The sequence below is a fragment of the Abramis brama genome (genome assembly GCF_963993115.1).
Source record: "Abramis brama genome assembly, chromosome: 6".
NCBI classification, from domain to species: Eukaryota; Metazoa; Chordata; class Actinopteri; order Cypriniformes; family Leuciscidae; genus Abramis; species Abramis brama.
The window spans coordinates 38843480-38863073 of NC_139968.1; the positions used below are offsets into that span (position 1 = coordinate 38843480).

The following is a 19594-nucleotide window of genomic DNA, read 5'->3' on the forward strand; positions in this document are numbered from 1 at the left end:
CCTACTGAGTGGTGAATGACTTGCCATATGAAATTGACCAGTTAAAACAAGAGTTTGAATCCATTTTATTTTCCCTTAAATTTACAAAGCAATACAACATTTTAATATTGCATTGGCATGCTTGTGAACCCTCTGAAAGATGACAAAGTTTGACTTCAAAACGATGGCACTAGAAGATGCATAGGCCTATATAATACGACTTCTGAATTGGATATAACTTTTTTCGATACATTCCGTCATGATGATTCTAGAACACTTCACATCTACATCCAGAATCTACAATCAAGAGCAACATTAAAAGCATGAACTTTAAAATACAACTCTGCATTCCCAACATCAAGTTTTGGCAAATTGTATGAGAAAAGAAATAATTTAAAAATAATTTTCTTGCCACAATGAATATGAAAAGTAATGACTTAAAACACTTAATCAAAGTAGTAGTTTTGTAGGAAGATGCTGTCCAGGCCATTGAAGACGGGCTGATAGTTGTAAATCAGAGCTTTTTCCTCTTCACTTTGCGAAGAAAAATTATGATGGTTTTTCATTGCTGAAACAATAAGCACATCAACAAAAAATTCAGCGGTCTGAATTATGACTCTGATGCTTAAAAAAAAATTAAGACTCTATGCTGCTTAAAATCTCTTGAATGTTGACTGTTTTCAGAACAAACAAGTTTTTAACACCAAGTTAAGTCCAATTAAAATGGTTAAAAGAAGGCCAAGATGAGAGAACTACCATTTTTTTAGATGACCAACCTTCAGAAACAAAGAAGTGGGCAGTGTAGAAAGTGGCTTTGATGGCTGAGAGGGTGTGCACCATACCGGGTTTATCAATCCACTCGAACGGGCTTTTCTCTGGGTGCCACTGCACCGCGTAGAAGGGATATCGAGACGCTACAGGACATAAAGTATATAAATGTAATAAAATGATTCACTTGCTAAAAATGTGAACAAACCAATATCTACATGTATACGTCTAAATGTAAAACCAACCAGTTGGTGTTTAAGGGTGGAAATCAGTTTAATAAGAATCAGCTGACTGTGAGACCGTTTCTGAATGATGGGTTACATCACACACACACACACAAAGAGACGCTCTGTGATGTACAGAGAGACATTCATACCCTCCATGGTGGAAATGAACTCTTTCTTGCCATCTGTATTTGTGGTCAGGACCCTATAAAAACGCTTCAGCTTGGCATTGCCACTGTAATTCTGTAAGAGCAAACCATTTTTATACAGTGAATATACAGTGAATGAGCAGTATGCAAAAAGCAGTATGGGAAATGTAGAAGTCACTGGTTATAATGGCAATGTTGGTTATATTGCTCCATTTTATGCATCGTGAAATTATTTCTGACAAAAATTCTCACATGCTTTAAACAGCTGAACTGGTACCTGCATGGACAAGCTCCAGCTGTGGAAATTAGATGTGATGTTTTCTTCTGCCAGAGACTGAAGAACATCCTTTGGGAATTTTTTGAACAATCTGCTGTTTTGGGCTCCTGTAAATCAATCAAAATCATTGACCAAGTATTAACTCACAGTAATGAGCCAATGCATGAAATTGGTAAACCAGACAACACAGGCAATTTCCGTCATTTATTTATTCTGCCATGTTTATACACAGAAGTATGCATTATTATATGTTTCCTCCCATTAATTGTCACTTGTAATCATGCAAAATGTGTTGCATTTGGTGGAAAACACACGGACACTAACCCGGGCTGAAGGTCAACGGCAGGGTGACTGCTTTGGTGTCGGTCAAGGTCAACAGGTTCTTGTTGCTGGTCAGAACCGTGAGCTGCTGGAAACCCTGACAGGTTCCCCAGATCGGAAAATAATCCGAAACATCATTCGCCTGTTGTTGATCATAAAGAAGACGACTCAAAGAACAATCAGATCAATTCAAAAGAAGTTTCACTTTATTTTGATGGTCCCTTTAACACATTCTGTTGACTATAATGCTGCACCTACATGTCTACTAACTCTCATTAGAGTATTAATAGAGTATTAGTAGAGTATTAGTAGACTGGTAGAGTTTGGGTTAGAATAAGTTGACATAGTTGTAAAATTACTTATAGTCAGTAAAATGTCTGTTGTTGGAGGAGCATCATCACAATAAAGTGTTACTATTTTCACATAAGAGTTGTTGTTTTTTTAAACGTACCTTTATTGCAAGTTCATAGAATATCTTCGACACTCTGGTAAACTGAGACTTTTCAATGTCCACATTTCCTCCAGGTAGCAACAAACTAGCCAGGTAAAAAACAGTTAACAATCAGCAGAATAAAGGTGATTCATTTTTATTTTATTTTTTAAAAAGCATCCCTTTTGGAAAATCCAGTGGTTTTGGAACATGGTGTGTCTGTTCTCTAGTTGGACCAGTTTCCATGTTACAAACATCTTTATTTTTATTTATCCATTATTTAACCAAGAACGTCTCATTGAGATAACACGCTCTTCTTCCGGAGAGTCCTGATCCAAGTCGGACGCACAAGTACATGTTTTCCCTTTACCTTTAAAACTTGCTCAAAGGAGGAACTGTATTTATATCATTTAAATTTTGCAATTCGCTCTAGGTCCAGTGAACATGAAAAGAGGAAGAAAATTTGACCAAATGCTGAATGCACCCTATGAACTTTAAAGCACATTTGAGTTGTAGATCTAGTGCAATAGCAGTTTGTGTGATAGGACAAAAGATTAGAAAACATAAAAAGGTAATTTACCTAAAATAGTAGTGTAAATGCATGTATAACAGATCACCATAATCCAACACAGATAGAAAAGTACTTTGCACTATTGTCTTTCTCCACATGGAAAACACACCACGTTTCTACCAGCTTATGTCAAACTCTTCAGAAACACTCACCCATTTATTGCGTTGAATAGTTTTTCATACTCCTCCTCTGTCCGATTTATGCTGCAAACAAACATTTATCTGTGTGTATTCTTTATTTAAAGTTTTTTTTTTTTTTAATGTATAGCTTGTGTTTAACATACCGGATCGGTACAACCCTGGCACCAGCTGACTCCAAGTGTTTCACATATGATGCAGCTATATAAGAAGATCCCTGGGCATGAGGGTCGTCCTCTAAGTTTTCCTGGGCTAAAATTCCTGAAACACAAAATACATGTTTATTAGAAGAAAGGGGATTTTAGCTACTGAAAACATCAGGCTATAGGGGTTTGCATTAGCAGGTTTAGCTTGTCAGTCAAGCTGGCGTTAAGCAGCCAATGCCACAACCACAACAAGAGAAACATCCAACCAGACTCATTTTACCAAGCTAGGAGACATTTAAGCATTTTCTTTTTCTTTTTTTCTGTCTGCAAGGTTAAGTGGTCTCCCAACCATATGTTTAAACCCTTTTACGTGTTGCCGTGTCATTTAAGAGTTAATAAATAATTTAGAAGAAACTAGAACGTTCCACCTACGGAGCTGCGGAGAAAAAAATAAGAAAAAAGAAGAAAGAATCGTATGACATAGCGAAAAATATGAGATGTACCCTAATGTCATAACATCAACATGCATCATACACTACTTTAAGCGGAATAGCACATTTAAAAATAAATAAATAGTGAAATCGCTTAAATCTTAAGCATGATGATTCGAAATATTAAATGTTATCCTTACCGATGATTGGTCTATAATTTAAATTACGAGCGCATGATGCTGGAAACCCGCATTGAATAGCGGCGAAGACCGCGAGCACGAGCACCTGGCGATACATCCACCTCAGGTAACACACCAAAGGACGAAATAAATGAAAGCTTCTTGATGTTATCAGTAAAGAAGACGATATGTCAGCTCCTCTGGTGATGTCAGGGCTTTATAACGAAAGCCGAACCCGGATCTGCTAATCCACAGTCGTTAAACAAACAACGTTTCGACACGCGCGTGAATTATTGAGGCGTGTATGTTCTTTCGCGAGGATCAGCTTTGAAGATTCACAATCCAATGAGAGCGTAAAGTCACGACTGGCCCCGCCCACTTGATTCATCATCTCAATCGCATTACGTTCTTTCATTTAAAATGTTCTAAACGTAAGTTAGGCTGCATTATTCTCTCTCTCTCTCTCTCTCTCTCTCTCTCTCTCTCTCTCTCTCTCTCTCTCTCTCTCTCTCTCTCTCTCTCTTTGTCTAATGACGCCTAATCATACATTTTGTTCTCCTCTATAGAAGATAGGCTACTTGCAAAAAATAGCATGACATTGTAAAAATAATAATAAATAGATACAAATTAAACACTTAAAGTCTTGCTCACATGCCGACAGCATTATTAATAATTTATGGACAGGGCACTCCCCAGCTATATTTTGCAAGCCTTTAATTGTGTTTAATGAATAGTCTACAGGAGAAATAATGACACGTGTTATGATAAAATTTAAACATTTCGCGTTTAATTTTCTTTAAGGTGCACAGACAATTACTTTTGCATTTAAAAAGGTGACACATGAAGAAAAGAATACTGTTAACCATGTTTAATAAGTGAAGTGAAGTGACATGCAAGGCCAAGTATGGTAACCCATACTCAGAGAATTTGTCCTCTGCATTTAACCCATCCAAGTTAGTGCACAAACATTAAGAGCCACTACGCACACGCACACGCACACACACACACAGCATGCCAGTGAACACACATATCCAAAGCATTTTTGCTGTGGCGCCCGGGGAGCGATTGGTTTAGGTGACTTGATCAACACAATGCACATTGTCTATACTTAAGTTATAAAACATTTTATTCCTTTGTAAACAAGATTTTTTTTTAAAAGAAAGACAGAGAGCAAAGCAAAAACAGATACAAAAAAATATAGACGGTTGTTTAATAGTGAATCAGTGTAGGACTGAGGTTGATTTCTGAACTCTTCTTTTCTGTTCAGCTTTTCTGGATGTGATGTCAAAACCCAAAACAACAACAGTAGCCACGCCCACCAGAACAGAGAGGACCAATCGGATCACAGCTTCAGTAGAAGTAGAGCCACAGCAGTGGACAGAGTCTGAGTCTGAGGGGATAAAAAAACAATAAATATATAACATTACTGATAATATGCTGCCAAGCTGACTTATGTAAATAAAAACTATCACCTGAAAATTCCTGACAGAGTTCAACAATGTCCAGATGTGTGGTCTGGTTGCTGATGGGATTGTTCAGCACACAGCTGTAGGTGTTTTTATCCTGATATTCCACCTCCAGATGTAAAGAGACGCTGGTGCTAATATCAGACACACTGATGCTGGACAATACACTGATTCCTTTGTACCAGGAGAGAGTCACATCACTCACATTCACCACTGAACACAGTAATGAACAACGTGAAGATGAAGAGGAAGATGATGACGAAGAACAGTCTCTGGTGATGATAGGATCAGGAAGATGAGCTACAAAAGATTAGAAAAATCAGAATAAATCAAATCAACTGTAAGTAAAAGGGCTGCAAGTTACTGTTTAATGTGTTGACTGACATCAGGCAGTGAGTGTATAGCAATCCTGGTCCTGGGAACCCAGGCATTGCACATTTTGTGCGGAAGCGATTGTATGATATTTAAAAATATATATATATATATTAATAATGGCTTTATTCCAAATGAAATAGAACTTTTAACATGCATACAAAAACATCTGGTAAACATACTGGACGTCAACCAGTAAGTCTGTCTCATCAGTCCAGATCAGTGTTGGGGAAAGTTACTTTTAAAAGTAATGCATTCCAATAATTTGTTGCTCCTCAAAAAGTAACTAATTGTGTTAATTGTGTTACTAACTATTAATTGTGCCGTCGGTGTGTGAATGGGTGAATGTGAGGCTATGTAAAGCGCTTTGGTGGCCATAGGTCTGTGAAAGCGCTATATAAATGCAGTCCATTTACCATTTACCATTTAATTGGTTACTTTTTATGGAAAGTAATGTTTCTTTTGCTTTACTTTTTCTCATCTGGGAAATGCATATCCATTTCTGTACATAGAGGGTGACCTCTACATAGAGGGCCAAACCATTTGGCTGTGCTGCCATTCTGAATCGTAGAAGAACAGGACGCAGGAGAAGTTTTTATTGCTGCTCTTACTTCAGCAATAAAAACAAAAAATTAAACACAAATGTGATGTTTAACTAAAGACATTTTTGCATTTTAGTATGATCGAATCGCATAAAGATGGGTTAAACAAAGCCTGCAGACTTGGGAATGGGACAGACCCTAGACATATTTTATGTTGCTTAATGTTATGTTGACTGTGCAGGAGCACTATTTTGGTTTTATTTTGTTTTGTTTAGGAGAGATAAACAACTGAAGACAATGAGAACTCACTGACCTGACATTTCGTCCTTTTTATTTGTGAACAGGGACGAAGAAGTTTGCATGCCTCCATGCACCCAGCACAAACCCCACTTGCGATGCTAGTCAAATCACTCGACGGTCTCCACCAGACAGAACACCAACACACGGCGAGTTGGGGATCTCAATTACGAGGTGTGGCGAAAGGACAGGGGCTGTACATGTCCTATTTATCATCATATTAAAACGCTGAAATGAGGGGACATCGGTCAAGCTAGCGTCGGTGGTTTCGGGAGAGGATGATCTCAGCCCAGAAGCGGCTATCAGTAAATCTGCTCGAGGGAGATCACCTCTCGCCAGCGCAGCTCGCCGATGTAACCAAATTGCAGACAGACTTTGCAAGTCTGATTTCTCTCCCTTGCCTGGTCGCACAAACCTCGTACAGCACCATATCGAAATGGTCCCATGGGTTGTGGCGTTTACCTGAACACAAGAAAAAAAGTGGTACAGGAAGAATTAAAGACCTTGCTGGGGTTGAGCCTAATAGAGGAATCGCATAGCGATTGGGCTAGCCCAAAAGTTTTGGTTCCCAAAACGGACATCTCAGTCTGCTTCTGTGTCGATTACAGAAAGGTGAACACTGTATCGAAATTTAGTACTTATCCAATGCCTCAAGTTGAAAAGCTGCTGGATCGGTTAGGTTAGGCTCGCTTTCATTCGAAACTTGATTTGACAAAAGGTACTGGCAAATCCCCTTATTGAAAGCTTTCACAACGCCGTTCGGATTACACCAATTTGTTACTCTTCCATTCGGGTTGTTTGGGGCTCCTGCCACCTTTCAGCGTCTCATGGACAAAATCCTCCAGCCACATACTGCGTCATCTGAAACACCGGCGTGTTTCCCTTTGATTGCTAAGGGTAGCAGGACTCACAGCGAACCCGAAGAAGTGTGCTGTTGGGCGTGTGGAGGTATGGTATCTGGGCTTAAACTTGGCACATGGGCAGGTGCATCCCCAAATTGATAAGGCCACCCCGATTGCATCCTGCCCAAATCCCAAGATCAAAAAGGAGGTGAACTTTCCAAAAAAAGAGAATGACTTTCCAGTTTCCGCTGGATTTCGTCCTCCGCATATAAGCTTAATAAAGCCTGAAACTTGATGTCGGTCAATCTGTCTTGTTTTTTAAACTCCATTGTTGATTCAAATATGAAACAACTGTTACTACACCAGCAACAGACTTTTAAAAATGGTGGTTGAAATAAAATGCTGCGTGGAGTCAACCAATCAAAATACTGCGTGAACTCAACCAATCACAATGTTCAGCACCCAAGTCCCACCCCTGAAAGTACATAACCTTAGAAAAAGCGGGCAGGGACTTTCTGAGGGGGAATTTTTTACCCGAAACTTAATTTAGACCATAAGTACCAATAAACAGCCAATATCCTTATAATATTTATGCATGCTAGTAAGCAACTAGTTAGTAGAGAGAACTAACCCTAAAATAAAGTGCAGTGTATTTGTGTAATTTAACATGTTTAGTTATTGCAGGTTTGCGTAATATTCTGAGATTGTATTTCACTGTTTTTATTAATTTAGAGAAATACTGAATATGTTTTTGTGCAAGTGAGATGAGTATATGCCTGCTCAGATTTAGTTTAGATCTACAATAAGCATCATGTTCAAGCTGTTAGTCAAAAAAATGGAAAAGAAAGTAACTTGTGTTACTTATTTGAAGAGGTAACAGATATTTTTTTTGTAAATTTAAAAGTAATGCATTACTTTATTAGTTACTTGGAAAAAAATAATATGATTATGTAACTCGTACTACTTGCAATGCGTTACCCCCAACACTGGTCCTGATACTGTCAGTCCTTATCTTCACTCCTCTAGCAACATTTACCTTGGATTCATATTTAAAATACATTGTGAGTGTTTATAATGGCTTAAAAAAGTGTGCAAAATTACTTTGTATGTGACAATATATTGTGTATATTTGTATGTGACAAATATTTTAATAAACACATCTGATTAGATCTTAGAACATCTAGACTGGTACCTGAAAGACTTAAATATCAGAAGGAAGTATTCATGGGCTATTCATGAGAACCTTAGTAAGCACATAATTTTGCATGTCTATTAAATGAATAGTTCACTCAAAAATGAACATTCGCTGAAAATGTACTTTGTTCATCAGAAAAGAAAAGTATATTATATCCCTTGCTCACCAATAGTTCCTCTGCAGTGAATGGGTGCCATCAGAATGAGGGTCCACTCCGAACAGCTGATAAAAACATCACAATATCCCACAAGTAATCCACACGACTCCATGTCGTGTCTTGTGAAGTGAAAGTGCATGTTTTTAGGAAAAAAGCATGACTGAAGTGTTTTAACTTTAAACATGGCATCATTTCTGGCCAAAATACGAGTCCATAATCCAGCACTTTTAGTAAATTCTGGGTTTCAAAAGCGGACACTCAACTGAGACTGCCCTGTTCTCGGTAATTGAAGCTCTAAGACTGGCAAGAGCAGCTTCAAAATCCTCAGTTCTCATCTTGCTGGATCTGTCTACTGTTTTTGACAGTTAATCACCAGATCCTCCTGTCAACCCTCATGACAAAGGGCATTTCGGGAACCACACTCCAATGGTTCAAGTCTTACCTCTCAGATAGGTCCTTTAGGGTGTCGTGGAGAAGTGAGGTGTCTGAGTCACATCACTAGGATCTGTCATTCAGAAACATGGCTTTTCTTATCACTGCTATGCTGATGACACACACATCTATTATTCCAGCCGGATGATCTGACGGTAGCTGCTCGCATCTCAGCCTGCCTGACAGACATTTATTCTTGGATGAAGGACCACCACCTTCTACTCAACCTGGCAAAGACAGAACTGCTTGTGGTCACGGCCAACCCAACACTTCATCAAAACCATCAAGCCACTGATGTTTGCCTCCAGAACAACCACTGGCTCTGCTCTTCTTTACCTAAACTCATTACTTCAGACCTACGTGCCCTCTAAAAATTTGCGTCCTGCAAATGAACATCGTCTTGTGGTGCCATCATCTCAAAGAGGCACAAAATCACTTTCACTGAACTTTGACTGTTCCCTGTTGGTGGAAAGCTCTTGCCTAACTCAATCTGAGCAGCTATTTTCAAGAAACAGCTAAAGACACATCTTTTTCGTCAATACTTGACCCATTAATACTAACACTTACTATGCTATTCTATTCTATTTCTATTTCTAGTTTTTTTTAGTTTTTTTTTACAAAACTTGCTATCTGTACTGTGCTAAACTAAATGAGACTCACTTGTCACAGCTTTTGCTGGTTTGATTGCTTCTATTGTTCTTCTCATTTGTAAGTCGCTTTGGATAGAAGCATCTGCTAAATTAACAAATGTAAATGTAGCTAATCCATAATAACTCTCATTTGGACGGCACTCATTCACTGCAGAGGATCCGTTGGTGAGTAAGTAGTGCAATGCTGAATTTCTCCAAAATTAAGTGAAAAAACAAACAAATTCATCTACATCTTGGATAGGGTGAGTAGGCTACATTTCCAGTTAATTTTAATTTTAGAGGTAACTATTCCTTTAAATGAATACAGGAAACATAATCAATTTATAATATTTATAAGGGTAACACTTTACAATAAGGTTTCATTAGTTAACATTAGACTAAGAATGAACAATACTTCTAGCATTTTTTAATCTTAGTTAATGTTAATTTCAATATTTACTAATACATTATCAATATCAAATGTTGTAATTGTTAACATTAGTTGCACTGTGAACTAACAATGAACAATGAATTTTTATTAGCTAACATTAACAAAGTTTAATAAATACGGCAACAAATGTATTGCTCATTGTTAGTTTGTGTTAGTTAATAGATTAACTAATGTTAAGAAATGAGACCTTACTGTAAAGTGTTACCTTACCTAATTTATATGAAGTGTTATAATTAACACTGTATTCATATTTAAAGTTTCAGACAAGTGCAATACTGTGAGACCAGACCCCCATAGTCAACATATGCCACTGGAGAGATCTGAAAATCAGTGCCAAACACAAATAAAGTATAAAAATAAATAAAACTGGAGTCTGTAATTCTTAACTCACCATAAACAGTGACATTGAACATTTTCTTTGACATCCTATTTCCAATAATCTGTGCTTTATAAATTCCAGCGTGGTTTGTTCTGATGCTCCTTACAGTGAGAGATCCAGTCCGGGGGTCCAAATGCAATCTGTCTTTGAATCCTAAAGTACTTCCAGATATAGAGATGATCTGGGCTGATCTATTGACTTCAGCCATAGGAGAGTCTTCATTGCCAAATCTCCACAGTATCAGATCATCTTTCTGTATTTCAATATCAGTGTGTAGAGTGACAGAATCTCCTTCCATCACTGACAATGACTCTATTGCATCGGGCTCAGCACCAAAAACACCTGAAGAACAGAAACAGAAATGGTAACTCAGAGAACTCATAACTTTGTATTGGTTCATCTTTTAAAATATTTTTTACTTATCTAATTGTTATATCAGTTTTAATAAATTTTAATTGATTACTGAAGAAATTTTCCAAAATAACTTACCAGCAAGGCCCGACAAGCACAAAAAGAACAAAACAAATGCATGGACCATTTTTAACCTGTTCGCTAAACAGTCAAGAACTCAAAATCAAAGTCAACACTAAGTCACTGCATGTTAATCATCCTTCGACAGGATGCAAAAGCCTAGTCTGCAGAGGGTGGTTGTGGTCACTAGAGTTGCAAACATGTTTTACTATATGCAGCATATAACTGTTCTTGTTGGCAAAAAGCCACAGGTAGTTAAAATAGTATTTTTGCTGTATCCTATGCAATAAAATCAGAAAATGAAATACTGTGTAATTGAATTTGTGTTCATGTGTAAATGAATTTATATTCATGTTAGCAGAAGAAAAGAAACTCTTTAGCTACAAACTACATACGCACATGACATGCACACTTCCCATGAACAAGCTGTCTGTCCACCCAACAAATAAAACCACATTTTGTTCCAGACATATAGAAGAGACCAGAACAGGTTTCACTTTGACTCACAAAATAAACTGGTTGTCATACATTCAATGACATGTATATTTCTTTCTGCATGAGAAAAAATACTTTCTGTGGGTATATTTTAAAATGCTTAAAATGGCATTTATATATTAACAAACTGCAAAATTAGACCTTTGCTTTTTAAATAATAATGCCAATGCCAATGCCATTTGAATACTCAGACATTGATGGTTATCGCCCCAACTTTATTTTAATCTGGCAAACGATCCTGCTCTTAATTTTTTATTTTTTTTTGCATTCACATTAACACAGTCAAAATTCCCAGACACATCAAGACCTTTTCAATATGTATTGTAGTAGCAATGAGTTCTTAAAACAAGACAAAAAGTGAAACTGAAGATATACCTTGGGGTGTCAAATGAAATTATTATTAGCATGAACAGTTATTTAAAAAACAATTAAAATATCTGCATTTCAATAAGACCCATAAAAGATGAGAATATCTCTCCTCATAAGCAAGGGGGGTCAGGCCTGCATATGCACACTGCCTGCACCTTCCACTTGTGAAATAATGTAAAAAAAAAAAAAAGAAACTAGAAAACCCACAGCACACAACCTCCAAACAAACATGATGCGCTTAGAAAACCATTATTGACCACTGATGTGCCAACATGTATGTACGTCACACAGCCAGTGCCGCACACCACACACAAAAAAACACCTGAGGTAGAGTATCAAATGCAGACTCGACCCTGTACAAAACCACTGAATACAATGTAACATACAAACAAAGAAGAGCGACACCAAAACAACCCCCACCCCTAAAATGCAAAACAGGCAATAATGAGCATACTTAAACTGAACCATACATACAGAAAATAAAATAAAACTATATGCCTAAATGCATATGTGGATTAGCAAAGTGACATTTCCACTGCATCCACTGTAATTCAATGCTGCGACTTCATGAAGCATTGTTCTTTTAGCAAGGGTAAGCACTGAGTTATAATAATAATAATAATAATAATTTGTTACATTTATATAGAGCTTTTCTGGGTACTCAAAGCGCTTCACATATGGAAGAGGGGAATCTCCTCAACCACCACCAATGTGCAGCATCCACTTGGATGATGCGACGGCAGCCATATTGCGCCAGAACGCCCACCACACGCTAGCTTACTGGTGGAGAGGAGACAGTGGTGGAGAGGAGACAGTGATGAAGTCAGTGAGTATATGAGGATGATTAGGAGGCCATGATGGACAGAGGCCAAGGGGCAAATTTGGCCATGATGCCAGGGTTACACCCCTACTCTTTTTCGAAGGACATCCAGGGATTTTTTGTGACCACAGAGAGTCAGGACCTCGGTTTAACGTCTAATCCGAAGGACGGTGCTCTTTGAGAGTATAGTGTCCCCATCACTTTACTGGGGTGTTAACACCCACACAGACCACAGGGTGAGCGCCCCCTACTGGCCTCACTAACACCTCTTCCAGCAGCAACCTAGTTTTCCCAGGAGGTCTCTCATCCAGGCACTCAAACCTGCTTAGCTTCAGTAGGCGACTAGTCTTGGGCTACAGGGTGAGATATACCTGCTGGCAGTTGTTCCTTCACTAACACCTACCACACAAAACACTTAAAAATCCTATTACCACAAAATAATTGTACTAATTGTGGCAAATTTTAGGGAGTACTCAACGAGAAGACTTCAAAGTTGTTTCCTCAGAAGTCCTCTTGTTGAGTGCCTGTCTACTTTGACAGTGAAGAAGAACAGGACACCCTTTCCTGCTTTTCTGAAGTCAGTTCTGCAAAGAACACCAACACAACTGAGCTTCACGGATGAAGTGCAGTTCATCTGTGGTGTTCTATTTCCAGAGGTATGCATGACAATATAATGTATTTGTGTATGTTTCTGCACTTTCAAACCTACTGAAGCTGTGTGCAATGCAGAGGCTGATGGAACACTCAGTCTCTTTGGTCTTGATTCACTGTCTGGCACGGTTTATTGAATGGTTTATGAACAGTATCCCTTTGTACACAATTGGGTCTTGTGAGCTTCTGTGCTCTTTCTCTGGTCTGAACCTCCAGCTGCAAAAACGCCATGAACTCAGGTACACTCCATACATCATTTGTGCCAGCCTGTCGAGTATAATTGAGTGCAATGTCGTTTGGAATTAACTGCATCAATATTGGACAAAGAAGGCTACCATAAGTGTCATAGTGAATGCCAGCAGACTCTAAACTGCGAATCTGTATCTCACATTCATCATACAGCTGTCTTAACTCTGCAATGTTACATGATTTCTTCACTGGAGTCAGGTTCTGCAGTTTGGACATATGTGCGTTCACTACGAGATCCTTTCTTCCAAATCTGTCATTGAGCAACGTGATTGCAGCATCATAATTACTATCACTCAATATAAGCCCTGCTACCGCCTTAGCTGCAGCTCCAGTTAAGTAGGATAAGTAGGTAAAAGTAGGTAAACTTTTCCCTTTTTCAAAGTGCATCATTTAAGTGAATGGTCTCATTTTGGTTCCAAGCACTTATTTCTCCATCAGATTTGTCAATTATCAACTTCGGCAGTTTAACTCACTGTCTGTTATGCTATCGTTCAGCATTGGCACTTATGTCACTTTGACGAGCAGTTGAATCTCGGCTGCTGCACTGAATCAGCCTGGTACCCAGTTAACACAGAACGTTCCCCTAACGTTCCCATTTGGTTATTTTTTTGGGGGGAACCAAATAAGAACATTCTAGGAATGTTCTCTATTGGTTCTTTTTTTGTAACCTAAAGAGAACGTTCCTAGAACGTTCCCTTCAAGTTATTTTTGGGCTTTATTTTATAACCTAAAGAGAACATTCCCGGAATGTTCCCCTAACCCAAAGGGAACGTTATAATAACGTAAAGAAAACTTTCCTAGCTAACCAACAGGGAACGTTAGAATGTTTGTTCTGGGAACGTTCTGGGAACCAAAAATTGTTAACTGGGTAGCACGTCTTTTCCATAACACAATACGGTTGTTATATCCTTGCACGCTTTCAACCTCTTCCTCAAGATTGCCTGTCGGTGTTTCATCCTCTATGCCCTTGTCCAATTCTAATAAGCTTTCTTCTCTCATACTCAACGATGACAACAATTCACGCAATGTCTCACAATCCGCGCCACACTAATATGTCATCCAGGTAAACTGTGACATGTTTCAAATTTTGCAGGATTCCCTCCATGGTGCACTGGAAAATGGCTGGACTCGTCACCACTCCAGAAGGCAGCCTACAGTAAGTGTACAGCCCCTGTGAGTTAATAGTCACATATTTCTTGGCACCCTCATCCAGCATGAGTTGCTGATACGCATGGCTCATGTCTAGTTTGGAGAATTGTTGGCCTCCAGCTAGCTGAGCGAACAAATCTTCTACTTTCAGAATAGGATATTGTTCCACACTGGATGCTCTGTTTACCGTGAGTTTGTAATCTCCACAAATTCTGATTGAGCCATCTGGTTTCTTCACAGGCACTATGGGAGCTGCCCACTCTGCGAACTGCGCTGGTTCAATGATCTTCTCCTCCACCAGTCTTTGGAGCTCGGCCTCCACTGAGGGCTTAACAGCAAATGAAATACATCTGGGCTTATAGAACCGTGGTTGGGCCTCGGGGTTGACATGAATCTAAGCTGTGGTGCCTCTAAGCTGCCCCAACTCTTCTTTAAAGACCTCTGCGTGTCAGCCTAGCATGTCTGCTAACTTCAGTGCTGGCACTGCAGTTACTTAATTCACCAGCTCCGGCAGCAGCGTTAAGTCTTTTAGCAAGCTTCTCCTCAGCAAATTTGGCCCCTCTCCTTCTTTGCCCCCTCTCCTTCTATCATGACCAATGTACATTTTTTTCTTACATTTTTGGTTTCCACTGTTCCTGCAGTCTGACCCAGCACCTCCCATTTTTTCACCAGTATACATCTTCAAGTTTTAAAGGGGAATTTGGCAACTATTTAAACTTAATAAATCCGTTTAGAAATCATTTGGATGGTTTAATAACCTGTTCTGGTGAGAATGGTGACTTTCCCCAGCGGAAAACTAACCTTGCAACATGGGGACTAACGTCCCGGTAAGTTGGAAATAGGAAGTCTCGTGAGAAGCGAGAACGAGCGAGAAACACAAACTGCTTTACGGCAATTCAACATAAACACACACGCCATATGATAATGTGTATGATGTATTACCCACCTCGGTAGACATAGCTCCATACGATAAAGATGGCCGGCTCCCATAATAACAAATGCACATGAGCAGTGGTAGAAAGGGGGAGGAGGGTGCCGCAAGTGAGATTTTTTTACTACAGTGTTGTGAAATATACGGCCCACAGCTGTAGGGGGAGCTCGTTGAGAAAACATGTGACAACAAAAGTGAAAAACAGCAAAGAAATGGCTAGAGTTGCCATGTTCCCCTTTAAACTGCGGGGTTTACATTCTGGCATGTCTGTTTGTTTAAACAACTTAGAATATTGCTCTTTGCTGATGCTCGTCACACCACAACCAGTGTCGACTTCAAACTCCACTTCCATGCCATTCACCGTCACCTTCTGTGTGATAGGAGCCACTTTGGGTTGGACTTGGGATACAGTGCATATTGTGTTAATATCACTGGTGTCCTCCTTCTCGTCACTTTCCTCCTCTCTAACGAGATGAGTTCTCCTACCTTTCTCTTTCTTTTCTCCTTTTTGACCATTTAACGCTGTCTTTCGGCACCCCACGGAAGCTTGCTTGGCCCTGCATGCTCATTTATGTGTCCACGCTTTCCACGTTTATGGCAGAGTTAATTCAGAAACCTACATTCATCTGGCGAATGTTGACCTTTACATCTGTTGACCTTTACATCTAAATTCCACCACATAATGTAGTCGAGATACTGTATATTTGATTTACCATGTCTTTATTAACTGATGTTTACATGAGAACACACCAAATCTGCCACCAAAGATGGGCTACTACTGCAACACTGCTAACTCTGTGAGATTCAGCCATCTAGTGGTCACACTCCAAAAAACCTTATACTCCACTACAAGTTTTGAATGACATGAGGTTGAGTAAATCATGGTATTTTAATTTTTGGGGTAACTAACACTAACCAAATCGTCGTGCGTGCTTTGGCGCGGAGCCAGAGACGCTAGTTATATATCATAACTGGGCGGCATTTAAAACTGCTAAATTGACACTGTGTTTTATTCACGTCAGAAATACATTGTGTAGGTAACTAAATAGTTTACTTCTAGTTTTACTTTTTATTCTTCTCCCAGTTCACCGGCCACTTACTTTCATGTCTTTCGGGAGAAGTGGATGAATTTGCACGTTGTAAATCCGACGAATAATTCTCTGTGCTGAAGAGCTATTACGTGGTACCCTTTATCATTAACACACTGTAATCATTAGGCCTATAAAAGTGTTTAAAAGACAAAATACAATAATAACTAGGCCTAACACATATTTGAGAATCGGAATATCCGATTTCACAATAAGAAGACAATAGTTCAAGCTAAAACCAAGAGGTTTATTTTCTCATAGTGAAATGGACTGTGTGTAATTTTGAATATTGAAGACAATAGACAATTTTGGGGTAAGCCTACGGTACGGACTGATGAGGCAGTGAACCTGAGGTTACCTGAGTCAGTCCTAGAGCTCCTCCTGTACGATTTTAGGGGGAAATCGGGTCTATTGAAGACGTCAAATAGATTTTTTGGGCGTGTCGAAATGACACCACAGACACAGTGTAATCACCATGAGGAAATCTCACAGTAAAACTGGGAGTTGTGAAAATATGATACACCGGTGTTTTGCCAGATGAGAAGTTTATCTATGTATCATCTTTTTACTCTTTTCATTCATTGTATAACTGTATCATATAGCTCTTTTAATTTCTTTTATAACTGTTTTAATTTTCCTTGCTTTTATTTTGAGATTATTTTAATTCTTTCCTGTAAAGCACTTTGAATTGCCATATATGAAATGTGCTATATAAATGAACTTGCCTTGCCTTGCTTTGTAGGGTCACTTAATTCTATTCAATATTACTGTAGCACAATTCAGAGTACAATGTTACGCAATGTTGGGGTGTGGGGGGCCTGAGATCCTGACTTTGCTTGCATTAATTTAACTTCTCATGCCTCGATTGTATCCTCTAACTAGTCTATATTTGATTATTGCAATGGCTGATTTAGAAAGTTATGTGCGGTCACTGCGGTGTATTATTAAAGATAAATAAAGCAGGCCTAACAGAGGCTATTATTAACAAACCGGGAATGATTGGACGGCTAATTCGGAAAAGCACAAGATATTCCACAAGATTTTTCTCCATCTCCCATTGAAACGGAAGTTTCAGGAACAGACAATGTCTCAAATTGACATATATTCAAATGCAGCGAATACTGCAACCATCTGCATTTGTATATGCCTAAATATAAAAATAAAATAGACTATGGATTATAATGCCTATAGTAGCCTATAAAATATACTGACCATTTATATCATACAAATCTATTTTACAAATGTAACAATTGTGGTCTCAGATAAATATAAAAATATTTATTCCTACTCTGGTCAGATATGTCTGAATCTCAGGAGGATATATTTGATCAGTAGAGTAGACATCCCTGTGTAAATGCAAACAACTGTGATGTTCTTTATTTCATTCAAGATCTTACACACAAATCAGCTTGGCTTCTATGAAAAACAAACATGTGTTTATATTTTATAACCTCAATTAACACATCCAGAGCTGACTATGAAAACTCAGATTCTAGCGCGGTTCATGAGAACATATTGAAAGTCTTTATCTTAAATGTAAGGTCTCCTGGATTTTAACATTGAACAAACCAATAACAAATAAATATTTTATTGCCATGTCTTTAAACCATATAGGCTACCTGTAATGACAACTCCCAAAATATATTGGCATCCAACTTTTTTTTTAGCCAACTACTTGCTGTTTACAATATTCCTGACATAAATGTTCTTAATATGACAGCATGTACTTTTTTGGACTTGTTACATTTGTTGGAAAAGTAAATTAATTATTTGAATTATGTCATATAAAACTTTCAGAAACAATATTTCATATTACAGTAAAGTATAGTAGCTTTTTTTAAGTTTCTGGAATATCCTATTATTGGAGCACTAGGAGGTGTTCTACGATTCAATCCACTACAATCCACAGGTGACCCTCAAAACTCCAACACAGAAACTCTTATTCTCAATTATTTACAAACAAACAAACACAAACCACAAAGACGCACAAATAGGTTTTAAGTTCATAACATTCATTATCTGCAAATATTTTAAACTATAGATTATCAGGTCACAACAGTTTCATATATAAATGTATATATGTATAAATATCAATATTTTAAAAAAAATATATAGATATTTATGGATATATATGTAAATTGATAAAGTTACCTCCACGTAATTTTATGTCTCAATGTTACCCTTTTTTCTCTTTGTTACTTCCCCCTCCTGACCCCTAGACTGGGAGGGGAACGTAACAATATATATATATCAATTTACATATATATATATATATATATATATATCAATTTACACACACACACACATATATATATATATATATATATATATATATATATATATATATATATATATATATATATATATATATATATCAATTTACATATATATCCATATATATTTCCAAAGATAAATCTAATATTTATATTTATGAAAACCTTCTGGATCTGGGTCTGTTTTTTTAAATGAAAGATTATTGCAAAAAGTAAAAAATAACAATAATATTGTCATGATCCTGGTATCCTTCTCTTACTCTCTTCCTCCCTCTTCTGGTCACACTCATTATTACATCCTTCCACGCACACACATCCTCATTCATTATCCCATTCATCCTCAGCTGTTTCTCATTAACTCATCTCTACACTCTCTCTCTCTCCACCTGTTTCCCACCTTCTCTGATTAGACTCTCTATTTCTTGGCTTTCTTTTCCTTTGTTCTTTGTCAGATTATTGCCGAATGTTACGTAGTCTACCTGTTTGCCTGCTATTCCAGCCCTGTCTTGTCTTGTCGTGTCGTATCCTGTCTGGTGTGTTTTCCTGACTAACTGCATAGTTACCTCGCCTCTGCTCTGTCCAACCTCCAGCTACGTGAGTGGTCCATGGTTTGGCGTTCCCGTGCTCTCTACGGACCCAGCCTCTCTCTCTACCTCCGGGTTTTCCCGTTACCGGCCCAGACCGTGTATTTCTGTTGCATTACTGCTGAGAGACTTTCTGTTCC

At 38.2% G+C, this 19594-nt stretch overlaps 2 protein-coding genes across 2 annotated transcripts; both read right to left on the reverse strand.

The window, feature by feature from the left end:
* Window positions 1-49: 49 nt before the first annotated feature.
* LOC311085522 (gamma-glutamyl hydrolase) lies at window positions 50-4132 on the reverse strand. The gene is made up of 9 exons (XM_084118019.1): window positions 3634-4132; window positions 3003-3117; window positions 2872-2922; window positions 2170-2254; window positions 1722-1860; window positions 1398-1504; window positions 1124-1214; window positions 756-893; window positions 50-547 (listed from the first exon to the last, which is right to left on the reverse strand). The coding sequence occupies exons 1-9, from the start codon at window positions 3728-3730 to the stop codon at window positions 426-428; spliced, it is 945 nt and encodes a 314-aa protein (XP_083974145.1). The 5' UTR covers window positions 3731-4132; the 3' UTR covers window positions 50-425.
* A 246-nt stretch (window positions 4133-4378) lies between these two features.
* LOC311085523 (SLAM family member 5-like) lies at window positions 4379-19399 on the reverse strand. The gene is made up of 4 exons (XM_084118020.1): window positions 19350-19399; window positions 10387-10716; window positions 5085-5378; window positions 4379-5002 (listed from the first exon to the last, which is right to left on the reverse strand). The coding sequence occupies exons 2-4, from the start codon at window positions 10670-10672 to the stop codon at window positions 4833-4835; spliced, it is 750 nt and encodes a 249-aa protein (XP_083974146.1). The 5' UTR covers window positions 10673-10716; window positions 19350-19399; the 3' UTR covers window positions 4379-4832.
* Window positions 19400-19594: the final 195 nt, after the last annotated feature.

What these genes read in the sequence shown, in the direction of transcription:
- LOC311085522 (XM_084118019.1), bottom strand. Translation starts at nt 3,730, where the DNA reads ATGTATCGCCAGGTGCTCGTGCTCGCGGTCTTCGCCGCTATTCAATGC. An exon ending in GCCAGGGTTGTACCGATCCG is followed by an intron (nt 2,923 to 3,002) that starts GTATGTTAAACA and finishes GTTTGTTTGCAG; the next exon opens with CATAAATCGGACAGAGGAGG. An exon ending in GTTCATTTCCACCATGGAGG is followed by an intron (nt 894 to 1,123) that starts GTATGAATGTCT and finishes TATGTCCTGTAG; the next exon opens with CGTCTCGATATCCCTTCTAC.
- LOC311085523 (XM_084118020.1), bottom strand. Translation starts at nt 10,672, where the DNA reads ATGGAAGGAGATTCTGTCACTCTACACACTGATATTGAAATACAGAAA. An exon ending in GTTCAATGTCACTGTTTATG is followed by an intron (nt 5,379 to 10,386) that starts GTGAGTTAAGAA and finishes AATCTTTTGTAG; the next exon opens with CTCATCTTCCTGATCCTATC. An exon ending in ACTCTGTCAGGAATTTTCAG is followed by an intron (nt 5,003 to 5,084) that starts GTGATAGTTTTT and finishes TTATCCCCTCAG; the next exon opens with ACTCAGACTCTGTCCACTGC.